Consider the following 15,132-nt stretch of genomic DNA (forward strand, 5'->3'; position numbering starts at 1 on the left):
CCATTTTTATTGAAAAAGTGAACCCTGCTGTGTAAAAAAGCAGTGTATTTACAGATGCACAAGCTATTCAAAACCTGAGTTGACAAAAGCCAGGAAGTGGAAGTGAAGACTGTTTTGTACCAGCTCTTACAGATGTGCTTTCTTTTCACAGCTGCATGAGTCCAGTATGGAGTGCGGTTTTGCTTTCCATTTCCCAGCTTTTGGCAAGTTCTGCTGCAGCTCTTGAAAACTTACTGAATATCTCGGAGAAGTGAAGTGGCTCTGGAGCCATGCTGGCTTTCTTTCAGCAGGCTTGTCCCATCTGAAACCTAGATTCAACAGTGTTGCAGCTTTAAAGAGCCATAACATACATATATATATGTTTATAATGCATGCACACGCATCTGTAATTTGCTGTAAACGTCATCACAGCAATCTTAAGTTGCCATTTGACTTTCTTCCTTCTGTAAGTTGTATGGCGCTTTCAAAAGTCAGTGCACAAGCCTTTTATAGAGAGATTAATTACTGGCAGAACTGTACAGAGCTGGCTTTCAGCAGAAACTGATTTTTATTATAGTCTGACTAAAAGAATTTTCTGTAGGGCCAGTGATTTTGTTTTTCCTTTCTATCTTGATTCACATAACTGCCTTAATTTCTTAGTAGAAATCATATCTACTTAACAGAAGTAAATTTGAGTAATTTACTTGCAGTTTTTAAAAGTCTCTGAATCATGCTACTGGATACAGTATGAATGCAGGGCACTTCTTTTCAGAAGACACAGAGCAGGCTCCTGAATAGTCCTTCTGTTCTTAAAATCCTACTGTACTTTGAAAATGGGACAGGCTATAAACCTGCAGTGTGCTAAATGTTTTCTATCAAGAGTCAAGAGCCGGAGATTCTCATGGGCTCGTTGTTGAATGGATTTTTTTCTTCCAGTGTAGTAGTTCTACCTCACCCTGATTTAACAGTTTGCTTCAGATAGCTTTTGATGATATAGATAACAAAGTTACGGAAGAAATTAAGGTGCACTGCAGGCTGTGACCAGCTGAAAAAGTTATGTCATCTTAGACATCCCTAGCTGCTTTCATCTAGTCCTGTAGCTATTTGTAGAGGTTTTGTTACTCTTCCATATTTGTTTTCCAAGAACATGGTGATCTTTGCAGTGCAGTGAAAATAAGAGAATATTCTGGATGGGTAAACAACATACTGTGATTTACAGTCACTCCTGTATGTTAGTTTTTCCAGTTGGTTTTACTAATCTGAACAAAATATGCTGCATAAAATATAACTCCTTTTGAAAAAAACTTTGTTGGCGCTTTTTATATTTTTCCTTGGAATTTAATGTAAAAATGTTTTTTAAAGTTAACAAAATATTCAGTACTTTGTGGGTTCAGACATTATCTGTGAGAAATTTAGAAAGGAAGGGAAAAATGTACTTGTTTTTATGCTGTTTCTTCTACTAGTAAAACCCCAATTATCCTTCAGGTTGTTTAAATTTCACTTCATATATCAACAGTAAAAATAATTAGACATAGAACATCTCATGTGGTCCCCTATAGTGATTTTTGTCCAATATCAGCTCACTGCTAATTCCATTGAATGATCTATTTGTCTTCTTTACTTTTTTAGCTACATGAAAGTAACTATGATGCCGGAAAAGCCCTGCAGCGCTTGGTGAAGAAACCTGTGCCAAAACTGATTGAGAAGTGTTGGACTGAAGATGAAGTGGTAGGGAAATTAATAATTCCCTTGGCCCTAGCTTCTGTCACTTCTGTCTGTCCCTCCCTCCCTCGTCCTGTCCCTCCCTCGTCCTGTCCCTCTTTCCTCCCTCTCTTTTCTTTATGGCAAAGAAGAAGGGCAGATAATTTGCTGCACAGGATAAATTTTTGTACAGTTCTGAAGTTAGTGGGCTCTTGTTTGATATACAGAACTTCATTAGACTGGGGAAAATACTTTTGTAATAGCAGAAAAAGAGAGAAGATGAAGAGACTGTTTCTGAGAGCATGCTGTAGGGTAAATGAACAGCTGCCAAACTGCTGGACTCTGAAGTTTCACTTTCATTTTCACCTCCATGAAGGCTGGCCACATTCATTGACTAGAGCGGGACAAGATGTGAAAGGCATACAAAGTATTGTCTCTGTTTTTTTCCTAGTAGTATTGGAGGAGGCTTACAGTGTCAGCTCAGGCTGGCTAATCTGAGGTTGGATATCAGTGTTTCTCCTAAACAGAGTTTGTCCCTTCTTCCCCCCATACGGACTATTAGAAAGTGTTTACTGCCATTGTTCTTGATGGAGGAGTCTTTGACAAAAAGCAGACCAGAAGTAGGTTACCTGAACGCTGGGATTTAGCCGTGCCATCCACATCTATTTTAAAGTATGTAGAAATTGTCAGGCTCCAAAACTGTACTGAAAACAGGGCATCCATCTTCTGTGTAGCTCCCAAAGTGAATTTGCTGAATTTGGGGCATGCAGTAAATATGCAGCGGGATGTTGTGTCCTCACAGTTATGGACCTGGCGTTGCTGTGGGATCTGGGCTCATACAATTTACCACCCTTGTACAGTGTAAGTCTCGTCAGCTTATGCAACTCGGTAGTCACACTGCTGGTTCTTCCATGTGATTGCTGTGGCAGCATGTGCTGGTAGTTAGGCTTTCTAGGTTTGGGATTGTAGTGCTGGCAGAGCAGGAAGATGTAAATGTGTTGTTTTTTCCTTCGGACAGAGGTTGAAGTTTTTGTGTGTACGGTTTTGGATTGAAATGTTACCGTTGTTACTAGCCTACTAAAAGATAGTGCTCTGTGGGCTGATTGGTGCGGGGGAAAAAAATTAACCTGAGAAAAGATACTTTTTCATAAAGGCTGTAGTTGACAGGATGTGCTGCTGGGAAAGCACTTCACACTGAAATGGACATGTTTTTTGTTTCTAAGTATTTTTCCAGAATTTGGGGGAGATGATATGTGTGTGAGAATTAGTGAAGCAGAGGTGCTTCTTGTGGTTGGTTCTGTAGCTTGGTTGCTGCAATTGTGGGGTTTCTGCTGGCTTAGTTTTGATACATATGATAAAAGCAACTGTAGTTATTAAACAGTGTTCTGTAAGGTTGTAAGCTGAAATAAATAGTGAAGTTGGGAGCAAAATGTAGATTCTTAATTTGCTGATACCTTGTAAACAAACAGATTCTTAAATACTGCAATCAACACAAGTTGCATTTTCTGGCAGCATTTTGAATCCAAATGCTGCTTGTTTTTCAGCTCTTTCTTTGTCACACCTTGCAGCTTAAGCTAGCACACAGGTACTTGAGTGTAAAAAAAAAAAAAAAAGGGGGGGGGGGGGGAAGGGAGCAAATCTCATGCATTTTCAGTACCCAGGAGAAATGCTGAACAAGTCCACTTGGATTACCGCCTGAAAATATTTTTGCATTTTAGTGCTTATATTAATTATGCCTAACAGAATAGATTTATGTGAAGTGTAACATGTAAGAAGATAGTGCCTCTTCAGCAAGCTGACTAGGCATGCCTGGTTTTGTAAAAATGGAAAAATGTTATATTTCAATAATTGGGCTGCAGTGTGCACTAAAATAGAAAATCAGATGATTGGAAGTTAGTTATGATAAAATATTTATAGAACAACTTAAGACTTGATTACAGTTTTTACCTTTCACTGTTGGAAAAGCTTCTTCTCTCATGTATATAAATGAAAAATGTGATACAGTACAAGACAGCATTGCTTATGTAAAAGTGACAACAAAAAAGTTTGGTGGTGTTTCTTTTTTCTCCTTTGAATTTTTAAGCTAGTTAATTGGTAAAGAATTTGAAGTAAATAAAAATTGTGATCTTGTTAAGCTACTAATATAGTTGGCACTGATGCTGTAAAATAGAACTAATAATGGGTGAAACTTTCATGGTCTCAGCATTTTTTTAATTATTCAGACAATGGCTGGAGAGACCTTTAAGCTCTACTTTCTCTGAAATTCTTTCATTTCAGAGTTATTCTGATATTCTATTATTCTTAAATCAGGATATTTAAGATATCAGGGGGTTATTCCAATGCATTATGTGTGCTTGTGCTCTCCTTATGTAAACCTTTTTGCAAGAGCTAGGTTTAGGGGTAGGCCAGGCCATATAAACCTGTATTAAAGTAGGTTTATTCTGAAATCCAACAAAGAACCTTTGTGGTAAGGAGGCTGCCTGAAGTCGTAGAGTGAAAAGGGATCATGTGCTAACACTGGCAGCAAAGTGAAGGAGAAGATGAGTAAAAAGCCTAGAACTCAGTTTTCTGGTAAGTTTTACAGTTACCCTGTCATAAAAGGGACTTTTGTTTAGGGAACCGACTATTGGAACAAATAGTTCAAGTGCTCTGCCCTGGCTTAGTGAGTTTGTATTCATACTGCTTTAACCTTTTGTTTTGTCTGCATACATTTTTTTTCCCCACATACGTGGTTGAAGTGTACAGTGCCAGCACCTCTTTTTTTCCTGCATAGATTTTTTTGGTCTCATTATGTTTTTCCATCAGCTACACTATGTTGTGAATGCCACGACTGCTGCAGCTCAGGGTTTTTTGATGAGCAGCTCATGTTAGATGATAGAGAATAGAGCCTTACAAATAGAAAAAGCAAAGTTTGTTGAAAAGTGAAACATTACTTTGAAAGTACACACTCCTGAGTACAGAATAATGATCTTTGACTCCATAAATCATAGTCAGTCTCAGCTCATTTTATCATATTTGTTCTTGTTCTGTTCCATCCAATTCTCCAGAAACATTTGGCAGCCCTCCAGCCTCAGCAGAGCCAAAGATCAGACTGTGCCCTTATTTATAGACAGCTAAGCTCCACCTGCACAACTTCATAGCATGTTTGTCCCTGGCAGTTTGTAGAAAATTCTGGATTAAAGCAGCTGTACTGCACTTCTGAGCATTTCAGAGACTTGCAGGGGAAGCTGCCTAATTGTTGTTGGCTGTTTGAAACTGAGGAAAGCTTTCTGCCTGATACATAGGGTGCTAAAGCTGCTTAGGAACTCCACAGCAAAGTATTTTTCAGAAGACTCTGAGATGTCATACCCAAAGTTTGGCCAAAACAATTAGATATTGTTGAGTACCTTATTCAGTGTGTGTGCCCCCTCTGTCTCGTGACGGCAGATGATGAGCAGGGGAAGCCCCCAGTGATGTGGCTGGCTGATGATTCAAGAGACCCACTTCTAAGGGAAGTGGAAAACCCAGCTGATATTTATGCTGGACTTAGAATTATACTATTCTTGTGGCTCAGCAAATACCTACCTACTTAGTTTTTGCTACTTGGATAAATAAGCAGATTACACAGCAGGTACAAAGCTTCAGTCAGTTGATACCCTTAACCGAGCACGGTTCTGTGGCATGCAACCAATTAAAATGGTGTAGATCATAGCTTTTAGGGTCTCAGTGTTTCCATTCCTGCCTTTCTAATGTTATAGTAATATTCTGCTCCTTGCCATGCCTCTGGACCCCCCCCCCCCCCCCAAAAAGTCACCCTCCCCTTTTGTTTCTTAAGTTTATTTTCTGTCAGATTTTTAAGGTGGGAATCAGAAGAGTTCTGTTTCAGGAAAGATGTAAAGTTGTGTGCCTGTGTGGAGAACAGAGGGAAAGGAGCATTGTGGTAATGTCGAGTAATTGGGCAGGTGGCAAAAGCAACTGAAGTGTAGTTAGATGGATGCAGAGAAAGAACTGACTTAGTACTAAACTAGTTCTTAAAGCTTTACACTAAGTCAAAAATCCTCTGTAAGCTGGTTGGTCTATGACTTGCACAAGTATTTTTACTGAGTCCATTTCCACTCTGCTAGATGATTAATGTAGTGGATTTTGTTGTGCACATGATAGCAATGCTGTGTCCAGCACAAGGCTCTGTAGTATTCAGTAGTATTTGTGTTGTAAGACTGAATAACTCAGATTTATTGAAAATTTATTTATGAAGATTTTAACTTTTTTTCTATGGACTATTTGTTACCCGAAGATAAAGCCTTTCTTGTTAATTAAAACAGCTTTGTTCCCTGTGACCAAACTGTGAAGTGAGAGCTGCTTTGCAGTGATCAGAACTGATTAAAATAAAGGATGGAGGTAACATTATTTTTGCTACTAATGTGGTTACAGAGGTTTAGATCAAATAATTAAATAGGATAAAATTTGCCAGTGATTGAATTAAATAGAAGGCTCTGTAAATATAAAGACAGAGGTTTGTGGTCACCCTTGTGTTTCTAAACCTATGGCTATTCTTAAACTTTTTTATTCCAGTATGCAAATTGAAGTGTACTGTGAGAACTAGTCTTCCACACTGCCTAATAAAAGTGGCTGAAGAAATTTCTTTACTGATGTATCTACACACAGCTCTAACAGCAGCTGTTTCCTGTTTATAGGCTTACACTACACCTGACAACATCGATTTCCAGCAATGATTTTTTGAGGGAGGGTTGGTTTCTCTTGCAGTGCTTGTGAATTCACTTCTGTGGACAGATCTGTTGAGCAGTTGTCTCATATAATGCAGTATTTAAGCACTTTCTGAGCATGCACCCTGTAGACCAACATTCAGCAGCATCACTTGGCGGAATCTTGCTAGTGTTAAGCTGCAGTTGCAAATAGAAAGCCACGCAGTTCAGAATAGCAGCATTATTTGGGAAGAAGCCATGGAGCAAGTCCTCTTGTTTTGATACAGCTGCTGGCAGTGCCCTCTTACAAGTTTCCAGCCATTGAATGCCATGCCTGACGTGTGGTGTGATGTTGTCTGGTAGAGCAAGGTCAGTGCAGCTGGGAAAGGGGGACTGGCTTAGCTGCTGGCCACGTGTCCCATGTGATACCTCTTAGTAAAAAGAGATTACAGAGTAACTGCTTTTCTCCTTTCCTTTTCTTCATCTGCCTTTCCTAGCCTCCCCGAGACGCGGTGGCACCCAGTCTGTTACACTGCTTTTGTCATTCTCTGTGCAAGGTAGGCTGTAGTACAGGCAAAGACATAGTTAGTATTTTTCTGTCTTTCAGTGCCCTGAGAAAACAAAAATGCTTCACTCAAACTCAGCAAGGGTTGTCAGAGTGAAAGAGGAGCAAGCTCTACCCTGCATCTCATGGTTACTTCTAAAATGCCGTCTTAATCTTTGACAGACTACAGGGTTTTTATTTGATGCAAGCAGTCACGAGTCCCTAGTAAGAATAAAATGGTGCTGGTCAGTTTTTCTTCTCCAGCTGGAAATATTTCAAAAATGACATTGAAATTGTAGTTTGAAATGTGCAGACTTGGAGTTTGTTGCCTATTGGGAATAAGTATGACAAACTGGAAACTTGAGTGCCTATATTTAAACTCTTGTACTTGCCCTGATGATACGCTGCTTTACTTAACACAGATTCCAGATCTGGAGCTATGATCAATAGCTTCTTTCATTTTAGGTTAAATTGAACACCGTGGTGTAGTTTCAGTGGAAATATTTCACAAGAAAAATTGCCCTTACAGAATTTCCACCCATCTTTGGACCAAATCTCTGCAAAATGACTTTTATGCTTTCAGTCACGTTTGGTGTAGTTCTGACCCGACACTTGCTCCAGGTCTAAAAATGAGCTTATTGTGCACACTTCCATTTCAGATAAGTAATGTATCAAATGGCTGACGTTTACACAGGATACAATGTTCATCTTCAGTTTTGTTAATTTAATGAAATGGTTTTCAGTTCTGGTATGCCTTATGTGTTGGAAGTGTTGAAGGAAATGAAGTACTTCTGGCTGTTCTTCATGTAACAGCCCTGCTGATTTGATCTTACATTTTTGTCTCTATTCAGAATGTTAATTTTCCTGTCTCTTTATCAAAAGTACTAACAAATTCAATAAATACAGATCAGAACTAAAAGAACCACCAGTTTATTAAGTTTTTAATTAAACATGATGAACACATTTTGAATAACACAAAGGCCTCAGGCTGAGCTGCATCTAATCGAAACAGATTAAGTCACCTGTCCACAGTTGGGTAGTTATTAATTCTGTTTACTTATGCATGCTAGCTAAAGGCAGAGTTCACTGCTACTGTGTTGCAGTTTATTGCACAGGGATGCTTTTGCTGCATGGAATTGTGCTCCTAATTAGCATTCAGATGTTGATTATGAAGAACACTGGTGAGGCTAATTGAACCACCTTTGAAATTCAGAGCTGTGGCTTCCAAAGTTAATCTGGGTGAAACAGTAGTTTTGCCTTATTTCTTGGAGACTTCCTCCTTTTTCTTCTGTGCCCTGCTCCATCTTTTCAGAGATGTTAAATTCTCAAAAAGAAATTGCTAAGTGTTCCTTAGGGAGAAGATTGGTGGTTTTTTTTTTTGCTTGCGCGTCTCTACACAGAACCATTGATGACAGACTGTGATGTCCCTGATAACTGCCTTTTATCGTGAAATCTGCTGCCCTTTAAATATTTTACGTTGCTCTTGATGTAGAATAGTTGAGGTAAACAACCTAGATTCAAACAACCTCTTAAATTTATGAGCAGGGATAGCTAATCCTTGCTGGTGGTAAAACTTAATTGGCCATGTACATTGATTTACAAGTTCATACATTTTAAAATATCCACACCTGGCTTTAGCTTAAAGCTCATCTGTCTAAAAGTGGAGATCCTTCTGCCAAAATTGACAAGATACAGCAAGCTAATTTCCGAACTTGTTTGCAAATATTTGTAATCCAGTGTAGCTGGTCAAGAAATTACTTATGCAAAACACACATGCTGATTTGCTTGGCTTCTTTGCCTAGAATCATCTTCAAATGTCTCTCATCTGCCCTCTTTGGAGTATCTGCTCATGAAAACACTGTTTTCATGGTGCACTCCTTTGAAACCAGGCTTTTCAGATATGCTGGAAGAGCGAGCTGCTTACTGGGGCAAAAATGCCATGAATTTTATTTACTGTTTATATGGCAGCTATAGAAAATGTAATTCATAGCAAAACTGAAACAGACTCTGGAATAGTCAAGGGGGAAGAAAAGCATCAAGGGACATTTTGAAAAGGAGGCTGGCATTGCAGGGTTGCGTTTCAGTAATTGAGTGGGCTTACAAGGTCAAGATATCGGTTACTGCTTAGTCTTAGTTTTTTATCCACAAAAAGTAAACATTACAGCTTCATAGTAGAGTGACAGTTCTTACTAAATTAACATTTTCTGGACTTCAGAAATCAAGCCATCTGATGCCATTTGCAAGTGTGTTAATCAGTAACAGTTGAAAACTAACTAAGCACTGAGATGGAAAAAAACCCCACCAAACACAAACTGCCATGGCCTAGTAGGATCTTTGTTTTAAGAAGAATACATAAGGTTTTAGTTTAATAAAGAGCGGGATTGTATAGTCTTATCTGTAGCTTATTCTAAGACACTAGAACATAAAAGAACCATCAGTCATCACACTGAAAAGTAACTGATGAAGGATGAAATTATTTTGCTTGTGGGGAAAAAGCTGTTATTTAAAAGTTGCATGAAATTACAGTTACTTAGCAGTTGACAGATTTATGAAATTATAAGGTGCAGTACAGCTAGAAAATAAAAGGTGTGATATAGCTAGAAAAGGTGAGTTCAGTTTAAACACAGGTTTCTAGACAAACAATAACAATCTTTTTGGTTGTGATTAGCTTGCCTCAGTTTTGATCCAAGTCCTTGTTTAAAGGGATCAATATTGCACATACAGCACTGAGTTTATTGTTGAGTTCTTTTGGAAATAAGACAGTGAATTAAAAATCAATTATATGTGCAGAAAAGTTTGTGTAGGGCAATCAATTTTGTCCTTTTAGTTTGCAGAAAGATTCCATTGTTTAACCAGCTGTGAAAAGGAATGAATTTTAAAAGCCTCCAGCAAATGAGATAGCCTAAATGATGTGGGGGAAGTAGATTTTAAGAGGAAAAATAATAATAAAAAAAAATTCCAGCATTTCATGTTCAGCAAAGGCTGCCTTCAGGGATAAATCTATAAATCCTGTCAGTGACCTTGGCTTCAAAATGGGTGATTTCACTGCTTTCACTATCTTGATCTTTCCACAGCTGCCAGATAAGTTAGTCTTTTCTTAACAATATAATTTTTTTTATTTGCTTTGTTTATCTGCCGTATGTTTCTTGATTCATTGTCTTTCTGCCTTCATGTGCAATATTTTTATCTATTAAGCACTTAACATATTGCTGATCCCTAAAAACAATGCAACAAATATTTATACTGGCCAGTTGCCACAGCTTAGAAGGCTATTTCTGTGTGGGGACGGAAGTTAAACTCTAAACTCAGAGTTTAACTCCAGTATAAACTAAATAATTTGTAGGTGCTTTCAGAAAGTGGCATTTTGTTTGTTTTCTAGAAACAGGTTTGTAACAGAGAGACAGAAGCACATACACATAGTTTACTGTTGCCAAAGGGAAAGAATCTGCTGCTTGAGAGATTAATAAATGCGACAGCAGCTGATTGTTGAAACCGTGTTTTTCATCTCATTTTCAAGGGCATCTTAAAAATGGAGATCATTTACACTTCCTAGCACTCTCGATCATCTTTCTGTGTTCATTTAAAAATGAGACCAAGACACTGGGGGTCTTGAGAGATTGCATTTGTTTTCCCATAGGGCAAGTGGTTATTTTATAAATGAAGAGGGCCAAAAAAGCTGTCCTTCGTAGTTTCTTAGCAACAGAGCCAGAGTCAGTTTTAATGTTAGTGTGTATCTTAGAAGTTCTATGTATAGAAGCATGAGCTGTGCTGCTCAGCAGTCTTGCAAGTGAAACAAAGGCTGTTCACTGTAGCCTTGTGCAGGGGAGGAAAACAAACCAAGCGTGCTAATACACTCTGTGGACTCATCTGTATTCTTTCCTTCTCCCAGTCAGATGATATTCTGGTCAGCGACACACTTACTGTCTTCAATACTCTGACCTTTTATTCAGATTTTATCTGCTAAGATATCTGGAATCTAGTTTAAATATAACATCATCGTATGTCCTGTTCTTCTCCAAAAGGAAACTGAGTCATGACATAATAACAACAGTGAGAGCACCTGGAGAGCACAGGGATCATCAAAATTCTGGGAGTTTCTAGGTTAATACTTTTGCCAAAGCAAGCAGAACCAAGAGAGTGGTTGTAAGTGTTCATCTCCTGATCCTGGTAAAACTTTTTTTGCCCTGTATCTGTCTTTTTGTGGGGGTGAGCGGGTGCATCTTGATTTAATGTTAAAAAGATGTGTGTCAAAGCTATCTTGCTTACTTTCCACTGACCTATTTATTCTCCATTTCTTTGTACATAACTTAATTTCCAAATTCTGAATTTAATTTTTGTTAAAGATAATCTGTATTTGTTAATGGTATGATTGACTTTTAAAAGAATGATAGTATTAATAAGATACATTTCACAGTTTGCTTCCTATTCTGAATGAAAATGTAGTAAATGGCCTTAGATGGATTGTTGGCTCATGCTCCTTCGTCTACACTTGCCCAGCACTCAGACATCTAGGATTGTATCAGTTTGTTTATGCTTTTGAAAGCAATTTTATAATTTAAATATTAGAAATTTTGGTTAGCTGTTTGTTTTCAGAAGGTTTTTTTATTGTTTTGGAAATGCTATAAATAGTGTGCTTTACGTTTAGGTTCACCTTTTCTAATCGTTACGGAAGAGCAACTGGTTTTTGGCTTGTATTGATAGAAACATCCAGAGTTCTTGGTTTGATTTCAGAATATTTCAGTAGTCCTCACGTTTCAGTAGTTTGAGTTTACCTCTCTAGAAGCTGTTAAGAAATTCAAATTAGCCTACAGGACCCTTACTTCCTTGATACCTAGCAGTGCAGTTATAATCTAGTAATAAATAATGGTGAAGTACTTTGATATTTTTCCATGTTAAGTGTATGATAGAAATCTCCAGCATCTTTCCAAGTAATTTTGGCTTAGTCTAAGTTGACACAGGTGAAAGTGTTTTGTTTTGGAATACTTATGTTGGAATTACACTTTATTTAATACGTAGAGCCCAGGAACACATTACTGGTTATGGCAAATCACTGGGTTTTTTTGTTTTGAAAGAATTGTTTGCCCTTTAAACCGTGGGAAGTAGCCATTTGCTGTTCCTAACAATATTGTTTTAAAAACACGAAAAAACCCACCTAAACCAAAGCTAGTGCAGAGACAGATTACAGTGTTGTCTCCATCTTGGCAAGATGATGTTTGTTTGTTTTTATTTTTGCCCTGCTGCAACTTTTTTTCCTACTGATAGTTTGGATCGCTTTGTTCTAGCCTTGGCGGCTTTCATGCTGTTTGAACGTGGAGGCTGTCAGCTCAGACTAAAGTGGAATCCTAAGACTCAACTGCAGCTGTAGAGAGTGTAGGTCAAAAAGACTCAAGAAGGAGCAGAGCTGGAAACAGGTGAGAGTATTTGTGTCTGATGACAGGATGGAGCTCAGTCCATGCTTGGTGGGGCAAGCAGAGTTCTCCATTTGGGTGCTGTGGCAGCAGCCGATGGCAGATGTTTGTTGCTGGAGCAGCATTTCCTCCTGTGAGCGATGCCTGGTGGAGAAATAGCAGAGAGGCTATGTTGCTCTCTTGGCCAGGCTAGAAACAGGGAAGAAAACAAATTTGTTTCCCAGTGTCAAATAGAGCTAATTTTAAATAATAACCCAGCTTCCTAGATCTCTTCCTAGCATCTCCAAGCCATGAAAGCTAAAGCAGGGGGATTAGAGGGGGGAGAGGAAAAACAACTGGTTTGCCACCTGGGTTGTGGAGGGTGAGAGTACCAACACATGCCACCTCAGAAAGCTTTAGTATAGCTGAGGCTATATTTGAAATGCAGCACTCTTTGCTTGCAACTTTGACTTCAGTGTTGGAAAAGGCTCCTTTTTTAACAGATATTTCAATTTTTCTAATATATATGAAAAAAAACTTCTTCCCAAACTCTTCAGATGTTGCTAGATCTGTGGTTCTGCCTGAAGGCTTATCTGAGAATTATTTAATATGGCCCAGTAGCCATTGCAGCAGAAAATGACCAAGTGTTTTTTCCAATTGGTGTAGTGACATAATTCTAGTTTAAGAAATTCTGATTACTGTCACAATATGGATGCTCTGTGTGCTTTAGAGCTCAGGACTTATCTTTCTTCCACAAGCATAAGCAGTATGAATGCCAAAATACACCTCATTTGCAAGTTCTTTTTGCATGAAAAACATTATTTTTCTAATCTTTCCTATCTACAGCACTGATATTTTTTTTATAATCTTTCAGATGACATAAAAATGCATTTTAATGAAGCAAATTATATAGCTTTGTCTCCTTTTATGTGTAAGTGGGCCAGCCATATTCAATTAGGCTGAAAAATGATCATATGTGTTGTTTTAGGCTGTAACAGAGTAAGTGAAAAAAATGGAGACCCATCACCAGTTGCTCAGCTTTATGTTCCTTAAATCACTTGCCGTCTGTCAGTGGCTCTGAATTCTCTCTGGGAACCATTAGTTAATTTAAGTTTTTGGGGGTGTCACTTGTTTGATAATAAGCTTCTGTAGTAGATGCGTAGTGACTAAATATTAATCATTTTCTGCATCCATCCAAGAATCCTAATTGGTTATGAGGGCAACAGTGCCAGTAAAGCTAATGATTATACTGCTATAAAAAGAATTTGATGACAAATAAGGACTTGATCTAGAGAGATACTCAGTATCAGCTAGTACTGAGAAAGTCTGCTAGAGCTGACTAGGCTTGATTTGCGAGTCTGGCTCCATGTTGCTTGCTTAGGTAGCAAATGTGAGGGGTTTCATGTGATCTGGAAGGAAACAGATTCTGAGTGTAGAAATGTTACCTTAGAAGAATACTGGTTTTCATTTCATAGTAGCTGAGTAACTTCACTTTTAACTTTTTTAAAAGTTTGTGGTCAACGCAGATGAACCCCAACACAGCAGTCCCTGGACAGCTTGTAAATTCAATGGGTGCTTCTGCAAAAGTTTCTCTCGAACGAGTGTGTGGTTAGGTTTTCTCTTCCTTCCTCCTTGTTTAAGTGTTGTGTAAAAGACTTGTTGTGCTCATCAGTGTTCATGACGGTGCATTTTAAAGCCACTACTTTGTGCTCCTTGTCCAGTGTTGCTTTTGTACTTTCATGCTCCTTGTGGTTTTGAATATATTGTGGTAAAGACTCTAAGTGAACGTAGCTTCTGGGTTTGGGGTTTTGCTTCAGTTTTTGCTGGCCTGTCGATATCTCACTTGTTCCCCTATCCACCATGTGCATGATCGACCATGTTTTTTCTTATTCTGTTGTTCCTTTCCTCCTCCCCCTACCCCTTTCATAATATCTGCTCAAATTTATATTGCTTTTAGGCTACATGGGGAGATGGATCAAGCAAGGGCTTATGCATTTAGAGGAGCTAATAAATAAGCATCACAGTGTATTACCCACCACTGCATTTGAATAACTTCAAACACGCAAACATCCCATTTGTTACGAATTGGGGAAGGCAAAAGAAGGCACCTCTGTTTTATTACGGTGCGTATTTCATTTATCTGTTACGGAAGATATTGCCCAGTTCTACATGTCTGGGGAGTTAATTCCAGAGTCCCCCCAGAGTTCAGGGGACTACCACTTCCCCCTTGCCTCCCTCCCCCCAAATACCTACCTTTCAACTTTCCTTTGCCAGTGTGCACCTGTGTTGCAGATGTGTTTCTGGTCCCTCGTTTTCAAATCCTTTTTTTGTTCCTGTCCTACTTGTGGGTCACTTTTTCAGAATTGGCACCATTTTTCAGAGCCCCTTCCACAAAAGAAGTGAACTTATGAATCATCTGATGCTTTTTTTAAACAGCTTTTATACATTACTGCCAAGATCACCGTATGAGCCAGCATCTTACTCAGTAATTGGGTGGCTGCGTTGTAGAAGTGTATCGTTCACTTCATGGAAATCTTTCATGTGTCTGCCAAAATACAGCAGATAACAGCAAGGGTTGTGGTGTGGCTTCATGGCAGGAGCTTGCAGGGAACTGAAACCTTGCGAAGTGGGACTTACTGGTTTAAAATAATAATAAAATAATTATAATTAGCAAGCTTAGCTGACTGTTTATCTACTCTGCTGTAAGCAGTCTTGCTGATTTTGGTGCTCAGGTGCAGCTTGTACCCACACTGGCAACCGGTAGTAGCTGAAGAATTAGTGTTAGGACAGTGTTGGTGCTGTTTATTACATTCTGGTTTTGTAAATATAAGGCTATGAA

The 15,132-nt window shown here is 38.6% G+C and overlaps 1 protein-coding gene across 8 annotated transcripts in view; it reads left to right on the top strand.

Moving 5' to 3' along the window:
* RERE (arginine-glutamic acid dipeptide repeats) overlaps positions 1-15,132 on the top strand; it is a 254,406-nt gene that overhangs the window by 171,939 nt on the left and 67,335 nt on the right. For all 8 annotated transcript variants that reach the window (XM_055705121.1, XM_055705123.1, XM_055705116.1 and 5 more), the window contains one exon: positions 1,609-1,707. In XM_055705121.1, coding sequence (XP_055561096.1) covers positions 1,609-1,707 — 99 coding nt within the window. The remainder of the gene's footprint in view (positions 1-1,608; positions 1,708-15,132) is intronic.

The sequence above is a fragment of the Falco cherrug genome, chromosome 3 (assembly GCF_023634085.1).
Source record: "Falco cherrug isolate bFalChe1 chromosome 3, bFalChe1.pri, whole genome shotgun sequence".
Lineage (NCBI taxonomy): Eukaryota > Metazoa > Chordata > Aves > Falconiformes > Falconidae > Falco > Falco cherrug.